The sequence below is a fragment of the Mandrillus leucophaeus genome, unplaced genomic scaffold, assembly GCF_000951045.1.
Source record: "Mandrillus leucophaeus isolate KB7577 unplaced genomic scaffold, Mleu.le_1.0 Scaffold335, whole genome shotgun sequence".
Taxonomy (NCBI): Eukaryota; Metazoa; Chordata; class Mammalia; order Primates; family Cercopithecidae; genus Mandrillus; species Mandrillus leucophaeus.
The window spans coordinates 1267289-1284385 of record NW_012103532.1 but is presented as its reverse complement, the minus strand read 5'-3'; the positions used below and the strand labels follow the sequence as shown (position 1 = coordinate 1284385).

Here is a 17097-nt window from a genome sequence, read left to right as displayed (position 1 = left end):
ATTAGAGTGGTTAATAAAAGCATTATTTCCTGGTCTCGCAGAGGGAACAAGCCAGTGTGGAGAGAACATTCATTAAACGGTCACACAAACCAGTGATTAAGAACAGGGGAAAGGGCCAGGCATGGTGGCTCATGCCCTGTAATCCCAGCTCTTATTCCTGCACTTTGGGAGGTTGAAGCAGGAGGATCGCTTGAGTCTAGCAGTTTGAGACCAACCTGGGCAACACAGCGAGACCTTGTCGCTACAAAAAATAAACAAGGTTGGGCGCAGTGGCTCATGCCTGTAATCTCAGCACTTTGGGAGGCCAAGATGGGCAGATCATCTGAGGTCAGAAGTTCAAGACCAGCCTGGCCAACATGGTGAAACTCCATCTCTACTAAAAACACACAAAAAATTAGCGGGGCATGGTGGTGCGTGTCTGTAGTCCCAGCTACTCAGGAGGCTGAGGCAGAAGAATCGCTTGAACCCAGGAGGCAGAGGTTGCAGTGAGCTGAGATCACGCCACCGCACTCCAGCCTAGGCGACAGAGTGACACTCCATCTAAATAAATAAATAAATATAAACAAAATCAGCCAGGTGTCATGGTGTGCACCTATAGTACCAGCGATTTGGGAGGCCAAGGTAGGAGGATCACTTGTCACAGGAGTCCGGGAGGTTGAGGCTTCAGTGAGCTGTGATCATGCCACTGCACTCCAGCCTGGGTGCCAGGGCAAGACCCTGTCTCAAAAGAAAAAAAAGAACAGGGGAGAATTTTGCCCCGTAAGGGACATTTGGGAATGTCTGGAGACATTTGGTTGTCACAATTGGTGGGGTATTACTGGCACCTAGTGTGTAGAGGCCAGGGATGCTGCTAAAGATCCTATAATGCACAGGACAGCCTCCCACATCATCAACAATCTGGCCCTAAATGTCAATAGTGCTGGGTTCAGAAACCATGACTCAAACAAATGTCAAATGGCAACTGTGGCAAGTGCTAAAGAAAGGCACTGAGGCCTGAGACAGCCCTAATAGGATATAACCTAGTCAGGAGAGGCTTCATCACGGAAACGATACTTAAGTCAAGACCTGAAGGCTAAGAAAGACTTAATCACAAGAAGGAAGGGAAGATTAGTTAAGGCAGAGTAAACAGCAGTGCTTTCCAAAGACGCTACACCAATTTCTACCCCTTCCAGCTTGACTGCCCACTTCCCTGAAAACTGGGTATTATCATTCTTTGTGATCATGTAACTCTGACAGGTGAAAAATGGTAACCAATGCATTTCCTTTTACAATCAGATACTAAGTTACACATATAGCTTGCCTAAAATATGGGCTACCTGGTAGATCCCTATGTAGTCCCACATAAGCACTCAACATAGAAGTACTCACTGGTCGCGAAGTATGTCCCCATCCTGATTAGGGTAGAAGGCGAGCTTGAAAATGCGGTTCATCACGCTTCGCTCAATGGCCAGCTGTGCATCTTGAAGCTGTTCTTCACTTGCGTTTTGCCATATGACATCCTGGGCCATTGCACCATAAAGAAACTGCAGAAAATCTTCTACCTGAGCAGTTTTATCATCAGCTGCGGTGAGTTTCTGAAAGTCTCCAAAGCAAAATAATAATTTTTAAATAGTTTAATAAAAACTATCTAAATAATTTTAAAAAGGAAATCATAGAAATAATTTTTATCACTAGCTATGCAGACACCATGATCTTAAAGCCAAAAGTGTTTCAGTGTGGTTTATTTTAGGACAATATGTGGCCATATAATTAAATCAGGAGAAAAAGTAAGGAATATGTGAAAGTTTAAGTGCAAGGAATTTGTTATAAAAATATGTTTCTAGGCTGGGCACAGCGACTCACACCTGTAATTCCAGCACTTTGGGAAGCCGAGGTGGGCAGATCATGAGGTCAGGAGATTGAGACCATTCTGGCCAACACAGTGAAACCCCATCTCTACTAAAAATACAAAAATTAGCTGGGCGTGGTGGCGCATGCCTGTAATCCCAGCTACTCAGGAGGCTGAGGCAGGAGAATCACTTTAACCAGGGAGTCGGAGGTTGCAGAGAGCCGAGATCACGCCACTGCACTCCAACCTGGCGACAGAGCAAGACTCTGTCTCAAAAAAAAAAAAAAAAGTTCCTAAAAAAAATGCATTTTTTTTTAATTTTAAATGAGAGAATTCGTACAGACCCAAAATTTACAAATGTCCCCAATTTAAAAAGTAAACTACAGATATTCAATACAGGAGAAAAATGTAATTTATTGGTTTGACATCAAAGTTTAATTTATTAAGACTCCATAAAATAACTGAGTAAGGCATGCAGATACTTGAACAAACTAGCAGAACAAAACAGTATTTCCCAATCTTGCCAACTGTATGACAGGTGAAGAGATGCTTAAACTAAAGGTATTGAGTTACCTTGAATGAATTCCCTGATCTTCTTTTCTTTGCTCTCAAGCAGTAGTCTCACACAGACGGTGGTAAAGTATCGATTGGCCACTTCTTTGTCTCGCAAAACCCTTTGCAATAGCCTTTCCAGGTGAGCCTGTGTGGTCTGTAGTCCTTGTCGACAACGAGTGAGATAAGCAATATATGGGGCTCTTTTTCTAAAAGGAAAAATACTTTGCATGACATCAGATATATTCAGTGCATACTTTCTTTGAAGAATAAGGGTCCTAACTTTTCTTTATAAAATTACTGCACAGACTGGTTTTACAAAGTAGCATGTCTGTGCTTTCTTCAGTAGCACATATACAAAGTGGCCTGTCAGGCTGCAGACATGGTAGAGACTGATCATGGTGCCAGCTGAAGAACAGATCCATTTTGCATTTTGTCTGGGAGCATCTATGGGGCTGAAGACTTAGTTAGCTAACTCACTAAATGTTACTAAGCCCCTGTGCATACTTGGTGTATTTTATACTGGAGTTATAGGACCTCATACTTAATAGGAAATTGACAGCTACAGATGACTAAAAATAACAACAAATACAGGTTATATGTCACTAGGTTACAAACATCCCTCACCAATTACTTGCTTATAGTCTAAATGTAACAATCACCAGAGTGCCCATTCCCTAAGCCTTGAAGCCTCCTCACTACCTAAGCATCTCAGTTACATTTTTCTCCATAATCATGAGCAGGGGACTGGCAGCAGAAAAAGCACAGCAATTCCTAAGGCTACTTACTTCTGCTTCTCTGGTCCAGAAAAGTAGTCTTTCCTATCACCACTAAAAAAAGAAATATGATATTCTAGTTGTCCTGGCCTCATAATATAGGCATACCTCTATACCTGCTTTTGTGCAAAGCTGAAATAAACTGCACTCTTCTATTTGGAACTGCTCATTTATAACTACATTTCCACACTAAATATCCAAATATGTTGCTTAGAAATTGATATGGTTTGGCTGTGTCCCCACCCAAATCTCATCTTGGATTCCCACGTGTTGTGGGAGGGACCCAGTGGGAGGTAACTGAAACACAGAGGCAGGTCTTTCCTGGGCTGTTCTTGTGATAGTAAGTCTCAAGAGATCTGACTGTTTTAAAAAGGGGAATTTCCCTGCACACGCTCTCTTCTCTTGTCTGCTGCCATGTGAAATGTGCCTTTCACCTTCTGCCATAATTGTGAGGCCTCCCCAGCCACATGGAACTGTTAAGTCCAATTAAACCTCTTTTTTTGTTAAATTGCCCAGTCTCAGATATGTTTTATCAGCAGCATGAGAACAAACAAATACAGTAAATTGGGACCGAGAGTGGGGTACTGCTAAAAAGACAACCGAAAATGTGAAAGCAGCTTTGGAACTGGTTAACAGGCAGAGGTTGGAACAGTTTGGAGGGCTCAGAAGAAGACAGGAAAATGTGGGAAAGTTTGGAATTTCCTAGAGATGTGTTGAATGGCTTTGACAAAAATGTTCACACTGGTATGAACAATAAGGTCCAGGCTGAGGTGGAGATGAGGAACTTGTTGGGAACTGGAGCAAAGGTGACTTGTTATGTCTTAGCAAAGAGACTTGTGGCATTTTGCCCTTGCCCTAGAGATTTGTGGAACTTTGAACTTGAGAGGGATGATTTAGAGTATCTGGCAGAAGAAATTTCTAGGCAGCAAAGCATTCAAGAGGTGACTTGGGTGCTGTTAAAGGCATTCGGCTTGAGACAGAGCTTCACTCTTGCTGCCCAGCCTGGAGTGCAGTGGCATGATCTCAGCTCACCGTTACCTCTGCTTCCAGGTTCAAGCGATTCTCCTGTCTCAGCCTCCCAAGTAGCTAGGATTATAGGCACCCACCACCACTCCCAGCTAATTTTTTGTATGTTTAATAGAGACAGGGTTTCACCATGTTGGCCAGGCTGGTCTCGAACTCCTGACCTTGGGTGATCCACCTGCCTTGGCCTCCCAAAGTGCTGGGATTACAAGCATGAGCCACTGTGCTTTGCCAGCATACATTTTTATAAGGGAAGCAGAGCATAAGAGTTCAGAAACTTTGCAGCCTGACAATGTGATAGAAAACAAAATCCTATTTTCTGAGAAGAAATTCAAGCTGGCTATAGAAATTTGCATAGTAATAAGGAGCTGAATATTAATCCCCAAGGCAATGGGGAAAATGTTTCCATGGCATGTCAGAGGTCTTCATGGCAGCCCCTCTCATCACAGGCCCAGAGGCCTAGGAGGAAAAATGGTTTCATGGGCCAGGCCCAGGGTCCCCATGCTGTATGCAGCCTAGGGACTTGGTGCCCTGCCTTCCAGCCACTCCAGCCATGGCTGTAAGGGGCCGATATAGAGCTTGGGCTGTGGCTTCAGAGAGTGCAAGCCCTAAGCCTTGGCAGCTTCCATGTGGTGTTGAGCCTGTGGGTGCACAGAAGTCAAGAATTGGGATTTGGGAACCTCCGCCTAGATTTCAAAAGATGTATGGAAACACCTGGATGCCCAGGCAGAAGTTTGCTGCAGGGGAAGGGTCCTCATGGAGAACCTCTGTGAGGGCAGTATGGAAAGGAAATGTGGGGTCGGAACGCCCACACAGAGTCCCTACTGAGGCACTGCCTATTAGAGTTGTGAGAAGAGGGCCACTGTCTTCCAGACCTCAGAATGGCAGATCCACTGACAGCTTGCACCGTGCACCTAGAAAAGCCAGTGACTCAACACCACCCCATGAAAGCAGCTGGGAAAGTGGCTATACCCTGCAAAGCCACAGGAGCAGAGCTGCCTAAAATCATGGGAACCCTGGCTGGGTGCGGTGGCTCACGCCTTTAATCCCAGCATTTTGGGAGGCTGAGGCAGGTGGATCACTTGAGGTCAGGAGTTCAAGACCAGCCTGGCTAACATGGGGAAACCCCATCTTCACTAAAAAAATACAAAATTAGCCAGGCATGGTGGTGTATGCCTGTAATCCCAGCTACTCGGGAGGCTGAGGCAGGGGAATTGCTTGAACCCAGGAGGCAGAGGTTGCAGTGAGCCGAGATCGCACCATTGCACTCCAGCCTGGGCAACAAGAACAAAATTCTGTTTCAGGAAAAAAAAGAAAAAGACCGTGGGAACCCACCTGTTGCATCAGCGTGATCTGGATGTGAGACATGGAGTCAAAGGAGTTCCTTTTGAAGCTTAAAGATTTGACTGCCCTGCTGGATTTCGGACTTGGATGGGGCTTATACCTTTGTTTCTGCCAATTTTTCTCATTTGGAACGGCTGTATTTACCCAACGCCTGTACCTCCATTGTATCTAGGAAGTAACTAACTTGATTTTGATTTTACAGGTTCATAGGCAGAAAGGATTTGCCTTGTTTCAGATGAGACTTCTGATTGTGGAGTTAATGCTGAAATGAGTTAAGACTTTGGGAAACTGCTGGGAAGGCATGATTGGTTTTGAAATGTGAGGACATGAGATCTGGAAGAAGCAAGGGGCAGCTCATGGTTGGGCTGTGTCCCCACCCAAATCTCATCTTGAATTCCCAAGTGTTGTGGGAGGGACCCAGTGGGAGGTAATTGAATCAGTGGGGACAAGTCTTTCCTGTGCTGTTCTCGTGATAGTGAATAATTCTCACAAGATCTGATGGTTTTAAAAAGGGGGGGGATTCCCTGCACAAGCTCTCTTCTCTTGTCTGCTACCATGTGAGATGTGCCTTTCACCTTCTGCCATGATTGTGAGGCCTCCCAGCCACATGGAACTGTAAGTCCAATAAACCTCTTTCTTTTGTAAACTGCCCAGTCTCTGGCATGTCTTTATCAGCAGCATGAGAACAGACTAACACAGAAATCTACATCCAGGAAAATAGAGCCAAGCACTTTGTAGGAAGCCTAGATTCATTTCTGAAATAAGGATCAAAAAGAAAACACTTGCAGCTAACAGCTAGGTTTAAAAGCTGAATAGGTGGGGTGTATTACCTGTAGTCCTCAGCAATAGAAGCCAGCAGTTTCCTACAAGTCCTATTATCAAAACGGCACACACAGCGCATTGTTTCTTGAAGTTGAGCCATTAAGTTCTTATCTTGTAAATTAATTGCTTCAGCTATTTGAACTTTTAAGAAGCATACAATTTCATTGTCTAAATAAAAGAAACAAGGATTCTGTTTTTATTGAGAATTTCCATGGGCTTAATTAAGCTAACTCTCAGCATTTGGGATGTCAATTCTGCTTTGTCATGTATCATTAGAACTAAGCTGTATTGCCACTCCCAATTAGAAAATACTTTAATAAACTATCAGTAATCAAAGTGCCCTTAAGTGACACTAATATACACATATTAAGTTGAACCATATGGAATTGCCATACAGCTTAAACAGCTGAATACTGGCAATTTCATATGGTGCAACCCATAAACATAGGAAAACTTAAATGATCCTGCAGCAATTTACCTTCTGGGTCTGTGTGGTCTGGTAAACCATTCCTTGTTGAGTGGGTCAGCACTGGGAAGGCAACAGAGTCCGCAGAGCAAAGAGCAAGCCTCAGTTTCTTTTTCGCATCTCTGAAAAATGAGTAGAAAATACATTAATTTCTTTAGCCAGATATGCTCACATTTTACAAATATTTACTATATAAATTAATGTTACCTTAGGACTCAAAGGTTTCAAACATTTTAAAAAAGATGATTCTTAACTGACACTCCACTTAAAAGAACAGGCTTTCTAATTACCCAAGGAGCCAGGTGATAAAAGTGCTCAGGGCAAGGACCATTCTTTAAGGCACCAGAATCAAACAACAAATCCTTTCTGACCTTTTTCCATACACCGAGTTCTATGACCGGTGCTATAAGAATTGGAAAAGCATATTATGGCAGAGTGGGAGGAACCACGGAAGTCAGAAGCCCCCAGCACTCAGATTTGGAACATCTCTTGGCACATCTCTTCAGAAACACTGATGATGCCACAAGATAAGCTCACTACCTGACAAGAAACCCTTTCTTCTTTTTTTTCTTTTTCTTTTTCTTTTTTATAGAGACAGGATTTCGCTATGTTGCCCAAGCTGGTCTCCAACTCCTGGGCTCCAGTGATCCATCTGTCTCAGCCTCCCAAAGTGCTGGGATTACAGGCGTGAGCCACCACGCCCAGTGAGTTTTTTAAATCCTTGAATTAACACCTTTGATACATAACATCTACAACTGAAACAAAGTCTTCTTAGTAAATAGCATTTCATTTTTCTCTCCCTGCTTTATACATTTATTGATTCAACACATCACTTGACTTGACGTGACTGCAATGGTGCTGAAAAGTCCAAACCCTAAAGTTCCAAATCCTATAAAAGAAATACCTGTAAGAGAAAGCTGAATCTTGCGGGTGGGCTGCTTGGCTCGCAGAGTCTGGGAGATCATCAGCTGAGATGTTCTGCAGTGCCTCGTCACGGGGAGAATCATGTGCACTTTCACCATCACCCAAAACCTCTAAACAAAACCCACCCCCAAGAAATGGATAACCAGGTTCATTTGGAATATTATGGCACTAGTAGGTATTCAGAGCAATTCAAGAATAAATTACCATTGACTAACAATAAGAGTTCTCTGGAAAAAAAGAAAGAAAAACTTCAAATACTTAACTGAATTATCAATAGCAACAATTATGTATCAAGAGACTAGTTGCTGAGAAGAGAGTGGTTTTACTTCTTATCCCGATACTAATGCACAACAATGAAAGTCCACATTAACTTAATAAAGTTAACATCTTAGAATCACTGAAGCAGAGAACTAAAAGAGGCTTCAAAAATCATTTTATAGACATGGACTCCTGCCCAGTCAGAAAATGGCTTGCTCTAAATTCCTTGGTTGGCCAATGGCCAAGATTGACTATGGGTTCAGGTCTCCTGACTCTCTCTACTGGAGGTCTTCCTGCTACACCCAAGAGCGAGTCAGGGGACCAACTCACAAATGCAACAAGGTCAGATCTGTGGTTTGCAAAGTTGGTTTTATGTCTTAATCAAGAATATATAATACACGGCTGGGTGCAGTGCCTCACACCTGTAATCCCAGCATTTTGGGAGGCCTTGGTGGGTGGATCACATGAGGTCAGGAGTTCAAGACCAGCCTGACAAACATGGTGATATCCCATCTCTATGAAAAATACAAAAATCAGCCAGGTGTGGTGGCACACACCTGTGGTCCCAGCTGCACAGGAGGTTGAGGCAGGAGAGTTGCTTAAACCCGGCAGGTGGAGGTTGTAGTGAGCCGAGATTGCGCCACTGCACTCCAACCTGGGCAACGAATTAAGACTCCGTCTCAAATAAAAAAACACACACACAAAAGAAATATATAATACAATACATACATGTATACAATCAAAAAGAATAAAAAGTTTGGCCAGGCATAGGACAGGAAGATCGCTTGAGCTCATGATTTCAAGACCAGCCTGGGCAACATAGCGAGACCTCACCTCTACAAAAAAAAAAAATTTAAAAGACTAAAAAGTTCCAAAACATAATAAATATATTGAGTTCATATATGAAAATATCCTTATTCTTTGGAAATAATTTCAAATGCTTCAGAAAAAAATACAGGGAGAGACCAGCCTGGGCAACATGGCGAAGTCCCATCTCTACAAAAATATACAAAAGTTAGCTGGGCACAGTGGAACGTGCCTGTGGTCCCAGCTACTCAGGAAGCTGAGATGGGAGGATCACCTTAGCCTGGGAAGGTTGAGGCTGCAGCAGTAAACCATGATTGTGCCACTGCACTTTAGCCTGAGTAACATAGTGAGACTGTCTCACCAAAAAAAAAAAAAAAGTATTTATATACATATATACACACACACACACACACACACACATACACTATATATATATATGGGGAATGTGGCAAAATGTTAAAAATTGTTAAGTCTAGATAGAGGGTAGATGAACCTTCATTGTATTATTCTTTCAATTTTTCTGTTATTTGGAAACTATTCAAAATAAAAAAATATAGGAGGTTCTCCTTTCCACTCCCTCTCCCTCTGAGGCTTCCTAGAAGTCTTCCTCAGAGCCAACTCACGTTACCAGTTTGCTGGAAGATTCTTCCAGGAGATACTCTATGTGCATATAGGCATAAACACATATTTATGCAGTATACTATTTATGTTTATGTTTTCTTTTTTGTTGTTGTTTTTTTTTTTGTTTTTTTGAGACAGGGTCTCGCTCTGTTGCCCAGACTGGAGTGCAGTGGCGTCATCTCAGCTCACTGCAACCTCCGCCTCCTGGGATCAAGCGATTCTCATGTCTCAGCCATCTGAGGATTACAGGCATCTGCCACCACATGCAGCTAATTGTTTGTATTTTTGGTGGAGACGGGGTTTTGCCACATTGGCCAGGCTGGTCTCAAACTCCTGACCTCAAGTGACCTGTCCACCTCGGCCCCCAAAGTGCTGAGATTACAGGTGTGAGCCACCGTGCTCAGTCCCTATTTATGCTTTTATACACTTTCTCTCTTCATTTATCTTGGGGACTGTATCTCATTTTTCTGAAAGCTATTCAGTATTCTATTATGAGGAAAACAGAATCCTTTAAAATAAGTACCAGGTGACAATCGATAACTTGTCCCAATAGTCTGCTCCCATAGCTATATTGAGAGTGTGTAACTGGATAAAATTACAAAGCTGTAGACATTGAAAAAGAACTTCCTCCCATTAAAATATGCCCCAACTCCCTGTGGGCCAGTCACCCCAGATGCAAAGGAGGACAACTCTAAGGCATCTGAACATTCAGGGGTACCCAGGGCTAGTGGGAGAATCCAGAGAAGGACATCAATTTAAACATTTAAACAATTTAAACAAAATTACAGGTAGTCTGTAATTTTGAGGTAGTAAACTGATTCCCTTAGCTATTCTTTCTTTTAAAGGCCACTTAAATTCAGATTACCTTTGTCACTATGATATAAAAGTTTATTACTCAAATCTCTGTCATGATTATCACCTGTACTTTCATAGTTTGCCATTGCTCCATCACTGGGGCTGGTCCGTTTAATGGCATTCCTGTATTTGTCCAGAATATCCTCAGCGACCTGAGCTTGTGCACTGAGTCTAGGGCTGGGATCATCTGCAAGGGAAAGGAGAATGAGAGAATTAGCCCCTTCGGTTTGTACCAACTCTGATGTTAGTATGACACCAGTAGCATAATCCCAAAGGCGGATTAGGAGGTAAGACTTTAAAAGAGCACATATCTCAATGTTAAGAGGCACCATGCAGCTGCCTACTCATCCCATTTCTAGGTCTGAGAGCCTTGCCAAAGCAGGAAATTGGGAAGAGTAGCTCCACCTTCTCATCATCACCAGAATGACAGTGTCAAAGTTCAGGGCAGACTGAATGGATGACAGATTTCTAAAGTGTTTGCACTCAAATCACTGTTATCAGCAATTCATGCTAACAGAACTTCCAACAGTGCATTTTTACATGCAGACTTCATTTATTCGGACATCTCTATGCTGAAGGAGAAAAAAAAACTATTCAAACTTAGACTTAAACCCCTTTAAATAATAACAAATGTCTTTTTCCATTCTTCCTTTATGAATCTCTCTCCACGCATTTGAAAACTAACAGTATTCATATTCTATTCTCACTAGATCTCACCATGACAGTGCAGCTGCTGGAACAGAGCACTTTTGTGCATGCACTGATGTCAGAGGCACTCCTACAGAATCTAGACATTCTTGGGGAGTGCTGGAATTGTACCTGGGATGCACAGAGAAAAAGCTTATCACAATCACAAATGCAGCACTATTTACTGACAGGACCATTACTCTTTCAAAATCAGCACATCAAAAATATCATCCTGGAATCTAAAATAGTAGTCAACTGGGTTGTTAAAGCAAGGGATTGCTATAGATCTACAGGACAAAGTTCCACAGTGAAACACAAACTCCTGGATAGACCTAGCCCAGGCAGGTGACCATAAATGTTCACATTCTGGTAGAATCCCATTTTCTAAAAATTACCAAAACACATCAAAATCACTAGATTTTATATAATATATACACACACACACACACACACACGTGTATATATACATATACGTATTCTGTGTGTGTCTGTTCGTGTTTGTGTTCACAGCAGCTAATAGCAGCTAATATTTATTGAGCACTTACCATGCCAGGAACTGTGCTAAGCACCTTATAGAGATTATCTTAATTACTGATCAAACAACCATACAGAGAAATATTGTCAACATCCTCATTTTACAGAAGACGAAATCAAGACATAGACAAGTTAGGTATCATGCTCATAGGCTCTTCTTTTGTTTTCATCAAACAAATACATGGTTTTCATGTCTCCGTAAAATTGTAGTAAACTGCAGTTGACCTTTGAACAACATGGGTTTGAACTGCACAGGTCCATTTATACAGTTTTTTTGCAATCAAATGCAAATTGAAGATACTGTATTAGTCTGGGCACGGTGGCTCACGCCTGTAATCCTAGCACTTTGGAGGCCAATGCAGGCGGATCACCTGAGGTCAGGAGTTCGAGACCAGCCTGGCCAACTTGGCGAAACTCCAACTCTACTAAAAATACAAAAATCAGCTGGGCGTGGTGGCGCATGCCTATAATCCCAGTTACTTGGGAGGCTGAGGCAGGAGAATCACTTGAACCCAGGAGGCAGAGATTACAGTGAGCGGAGATCACGCCATGCCACTATACTCCATCCTGGGCAACAGGGCAAGACACTGTCTCAACAAAAAAAAAAAAAGAGAGAGAGAGAAAAGAAAAAGAAACTACATTTCACAGAGAGCTGCGAAACAAGCATATAGAGAAGGCCTACTGTTCACATACACAGGTTCCACAGGGCCAGCTGCAGGACTCAAGTATGCACAGATTAGGGTATGAGGTGGGGAGCAAGGGTCCTGGAACCAATTCCCTGAGTATGCTGAAGGACAATTGTATATAGAGAGGATTTCCAAAGTAATTTAGTATTTCTGCTATAACAGTATTTGAATTCATAAGAGATTCTTAATAAAATCTGATCTGTCTCCAAATGTAAACTGATAAAGCATTTATCATTACAGAATCTTGTTTTGAAGGGGAAGTCCTTTTTGGCTATTGCTTTTTTTTTTTTTAAAAAAGAAACAAGGTCTTGCTCTGTCACCCAGGCTGGAGTGCAGTGGCACATAATTCAATGTAACCTCGAATTCCTGGCCTTCAGCAATCTCTCACTTTGGCTTCCCAAAAAGAGCTGGGATAATAGGCATGCGCCACCTTACTCAGTTGGTTATTACTTTTGAGTGCTGTTGAGAGGTCTGAAAAAGGGACAAGACACTACACTATGGCTAAACATAGTGAGAGCCACAATGTTGCTTATAATCTTTATATCTATTAACACTGTTCTTAAAAATTTTACCCCCAGAGAATAATTAAAACAAACAAAAAATGCAATACATATAAATGCATTGTGAGTACTAATTTCATAATAAAAAATTGGGAACAATTTAAATAGCCAATGTAAGAAAACGTTTACACTGCAGTAAAACCATGAGCGATTATTTTACAGCTAATAAAAATGATTTAAAACCCAACTATGTCTAGTAGAAATTGGGAGAGGCTTTATAAAATAACTTGGTTAAAAAAAGAATACAAAGTCACATGCATAATCTAATTCAGTCAAGAAAAAGCCATGTATAAATATGGGAAAAGATTAGGAGATAACAGGAAAAGAATAGTAGTTAGGGTCACAGAATTATGAACAGACTACTAGGAAATTTCCTCCTATAACATCTTTATATTGGTTTAATGATAACTTTCAATAGTCATTAATAAGGACTGGATAGAAATTTCTGGACCAGTAAGGAAGCTAACCTGCTTGAATCACAGCCAAAGAAAATGAATTACTTTATGAAAAAGACTTATTCTACTCTACTTGGCTTCTATATCCAATCTATTGATCTATTTCCAATATCAAGAACCAAGAAAAATATATTGCCTAAAGAGGGTAAATAAAATATAACTCCTTCAAACAAACAAACAATAATTTATAACTTCTTCAAAACTATTGAGTCAACATTTTAAAAACATGAGACGTCATTAAGAGTAATTCACTTTGTAAACGCTGGTGTTCTTCTAATATTAGGAACATGTGGTAAGGATACAGAAATATTTTGCCAAAAGGACAATGTCTTTCCAGCTCTTCCCAATCAGACTGGAAGGTCCTGAAGAGTCATGTGTGATTTGACTTAATACCCACAACACTTAGCACAGTGCCTGGCATGAGTCACATGGTCAACAAGTATTTCCCGACTGAACAGGACAGGCTTGGCTGCTCTCAGCAGGGATCTGTGGCCTGTAAGCACATCTCCTGCTGTTCAAAATCCTTTCTTCCGGGGAAATCACCATTTCCAATAAAGCAAGGACTTACATGCTAGGATATGGAAATATATATAAATATATGGAACTAAACATTAGAAAAACAGGCATTAAAATGGGATTCTACCTGTAATGCTGAACTCTTTGATGAGGATGTTATCCTATTATCTATCTCATTTTTAAATAAAATTGTTTAATGAAAAAAATTTTTCATTTTAACTTAGTAGAAAAACAATTCAAAATGAAAAAAAAAAAGAGGTGAGAAATGAACTTCCCTCTAGACCAGGGGTGTCCAATCTTTTGGCTTCCCTGGGCCACAATGGAAGAAGAGAATTGTCTTGGGCCACACATAAAATACACTAACACTAATGATAGCTGATGAGCTAAAACAAACAAACAAAAAAAGGGTTCCTGCACAAATCTCATACTGTTTTAAGAAAGTTTACGAATTTGTGTTGGGCCTCAATCAAAGCTGTCCTGCTGTCCTGGGCTGCCTGTGGTCTGCGGTCCGTGGGTTGAACAAACTTGTTCAAGATGCTCTATAGCCACTGGAAACAATACACAGCTATCAAACCCAAGGCTGGTCATTAACACTACTCTCAAACTCTCCTTTTAAGGTGCTCATTCATAATGTGCCAAAAAGCAGCTGCAGAAATACAAACGCTTAATCAGGTAAAAACCCAACCCCCAGCTGTATTTTCCTTGGGTCAGATGGCAATGTTAAAATGGTTCAAGCTGTAAAAAATTAGTAAAGTTTTTAAAACTTTCATTATAATGGTTGGCATTTATGATATTGTTTGAACAAACACTTTATCACAAAAAAGGAAATGATTAGGTAAAACAGAATTTCACTGTGATCCTGAATAATCAAGAACAAACTGTAGATGAAAATAAATGTAGAATTCTACGATCAATGTTAAAGAAAACTATTCAATCAATGATCCAAAGATACAGCATGCACAGCACTAAAACTGTCACCACACTTTCCTAAAAGGCACTGTGTGTCATCATCCCACTAGATGTCGAGTTGTAGGGTAAGCCTAGAGGCTCAGGATCAGGGGCCTCATCATAAACGGAGTTATGATAATGAGGATGATGATGGTGGTGGCAGTCTGCAGGAAGAGCACACTGAGGTTTACTGTGGCTGCCAACTGGAAACCACAGAGCTATGAAGAACATACTCCCCACTGTACACACAGACACACTCTTCTAAAAAGGCAACGCTTATGGCACCCAAGAAAAAGTGTTATGAAATATGTGCTCTGGGAATGAAGGAGCCAGGAAGTCCATGGGTCTACAAACCTGTGAGTGTTGAGAATCTGTCAGGCCCCAGATCATCTTTGTCTTTTTCTTGTTTTTCTTTCTTTCTAAATGGTATAGGAGCTGGAAATTAAATAAAGTCAGTAGTGTGACATATAACATACTGCACTACTCGGAAGTTAACTGGTGGGCCAACATTTCTAAGTGAAAGGAGGCTGAAAAGTTTAAAAGCTAAGAAATTCCAAGTGTTGACTGATAATTGTCCTTAAAATAGTAATGAAGGTTTTTAAAGGAGCTTTCAGAATCTGCTTTGGAGTCATCTGTCATAGGAAGAATAATTTAACAGGAATCCATTGGGACTAAAATCAAAACCACTGACTCTTAACCTCTGCTCAAAAACAACACATTCAAAACTCCTAGCTTCATTCTCTCCTCCTCATCAAGCGCTTGAGTATGGCGTGAAAGCAGCTCTCCCCAGAGTTCCTGAGTGCCATTGTGCTGAGAAGAGGCCTTTGGAAGAAGTTTCTAGCTTTACTCCTGGATGATCTCTTCTTTCAGGAAGAGATGCTTTTGCCAACTCAAATGATGCCGGGCTGTTCACCAAAAAAGTAAACAATTTTATACAGCTACCTTCCAAAACAAACACTCACTGATATTTACAGTATAAACATTCTCAATGAACATAGACATAAAAAGCTTCAACTTATTCCAGGAATGTAAAGGATGAATTTTCAATGTTTAATTATCAATAGTGTCCCATTTTCCTGCAATAATTAATAGCAATATATATGTCAAAAGTCCTCTATATGTTTAACTTCAACGGTATATGATATTTAAACAATACTGACAGGCATGACTTCCATTTACGACCACTACCACTTCCTGCAAAGAACAAGAACGTTTCTAGAGCTCTGCCTTAGCATTCATCTGAGTGGAACCATTTTCTACACCCTCAAAGTGGCTAGAAACTTAGGCCCAGCAAGTCTTACAGAGGAACTGAGATATTGGCTCTCTGAAAGAGATTCTGGGGCTTTGCTTCTTATTGCTAACACAGCGTTCTAATATTTTATAAAATTACCTTTAGGCATGGCTGAAACAAAACGTTTTCTCCACCAAGGTCTGTTTCTGTCTGATTTCTCATCATCGCTATCTTTGCGTTCTTCAGTCTGTAGAAAAAGTTGGAGGCTTTATTTGGAGTTGAATAGCAGGATAAATTACTAAGAAAAGGATTTCTTTTTGTTTGTTTTTGTTTTGAGACAGGATCTCATTCTGTTGCCCAGGCTGGAGTACAGTAGCACAATAACAGCTCACTGCAGCCTCGACTTCCCTGGCTCAAGCAATCCTCCACATATCAGACTCCCAAGTAGCTAGGACCACAGGTGTCCACACCACCATGCCCAGCTAATGTTTTGTTTTTATTTTGTAGAGACGGGGTCTTACTATGTTGCTCAGGCTAAAAAGGATTTAAGTAAGTTTGTGAAATAAGAAAGCCAGTCTTGTTTGCCTTAAGGCACAACTCCTATTGCCATGTAGGTTGACTACTGGAGCAAGGTAGTTTACCTTTTAAGCACCACTGTCATCCGCTTGAGGGTAGGCACTACTCATTACTGTTAATAAACTGAAGCCTTAATAAGAGCCCGGTGTAGACTGGGCACTCAATAAATACTTACGAAATAAGTAAATGCAGTACAAATAAACTCCAGAAGGGCAGTAGAGATGGTAGCAGTAGTATTAATAATAATAAAACCAAGTGTGTACTATGTGCCAAATACTGAGCATAGTAAGGATATGTATCATCTCATTTAATCTTCACAGTAACCTCAGAGATAGGTACTGTATTAGGCCCTTTATATCGATAAAAAAATATGAGACTAAAACAATCTCTTCCTTAAAGCTACACAGCCTATATGTGGCACAGCTGAGACTCAAACCTAGACCTAAGCAACTTCAAAGTTCACGTTTTGATCAAAATTATACTAAGTTATCATTAAAACATGCCAAAGGGGCTGAGCACAGTGGCTCACACCTGTAATCCCAGCACTTTGGAAGGCCGAGGTGGGTGGATCACCTGAGGTCAGGAGCTCAAGACCAGCCTGGCCAACATGGTGAAACCTCATCTCTAC

At 41.2% G+C, this 17097-nt stretch overlaps 1 protein-coding gene across 1 annotated transcript in view; it reads right to left on the bottom strand.

Moving 5' to 3' along the window:
• GAPVD1 (GTPase activating protein and VPS9 domains 1) overlaps positions 1-17097 on the bottom strand; it is a 118474-nt gene that overhangs the window by 7280 nt on the left and 94097 nt on the right. The window contains exons 19-26 of the mRNA XM_011988700.1: positions 16053-16140; positions 15017-15097; positions 10341-10463; positions 7716-7845; positions 6824-6933; positions 6354-6513; positions 2402-2589; positions 1369-1582 (exon numbers count right to left, since the gene is read on the bottom strand). Coding sequence (XP_011844090.1) covers positions 1369-1582; positions 2402-2589; positions 6354-6513; positions 6824-6933; positions 7716-7845; positions 10341-10463; positions 15017-15097; positions 16053-16140 — 1094 coding nt within the window. The remainder of the gene's footprint in view (positions 1-1368; positions 1583-2401; positions 2590-6353; positions 6514-6823; positions 6934-7715; positions 7846-10340; positions 10464-15016; positions 15098-16052; positions 16141-17097) is intronic.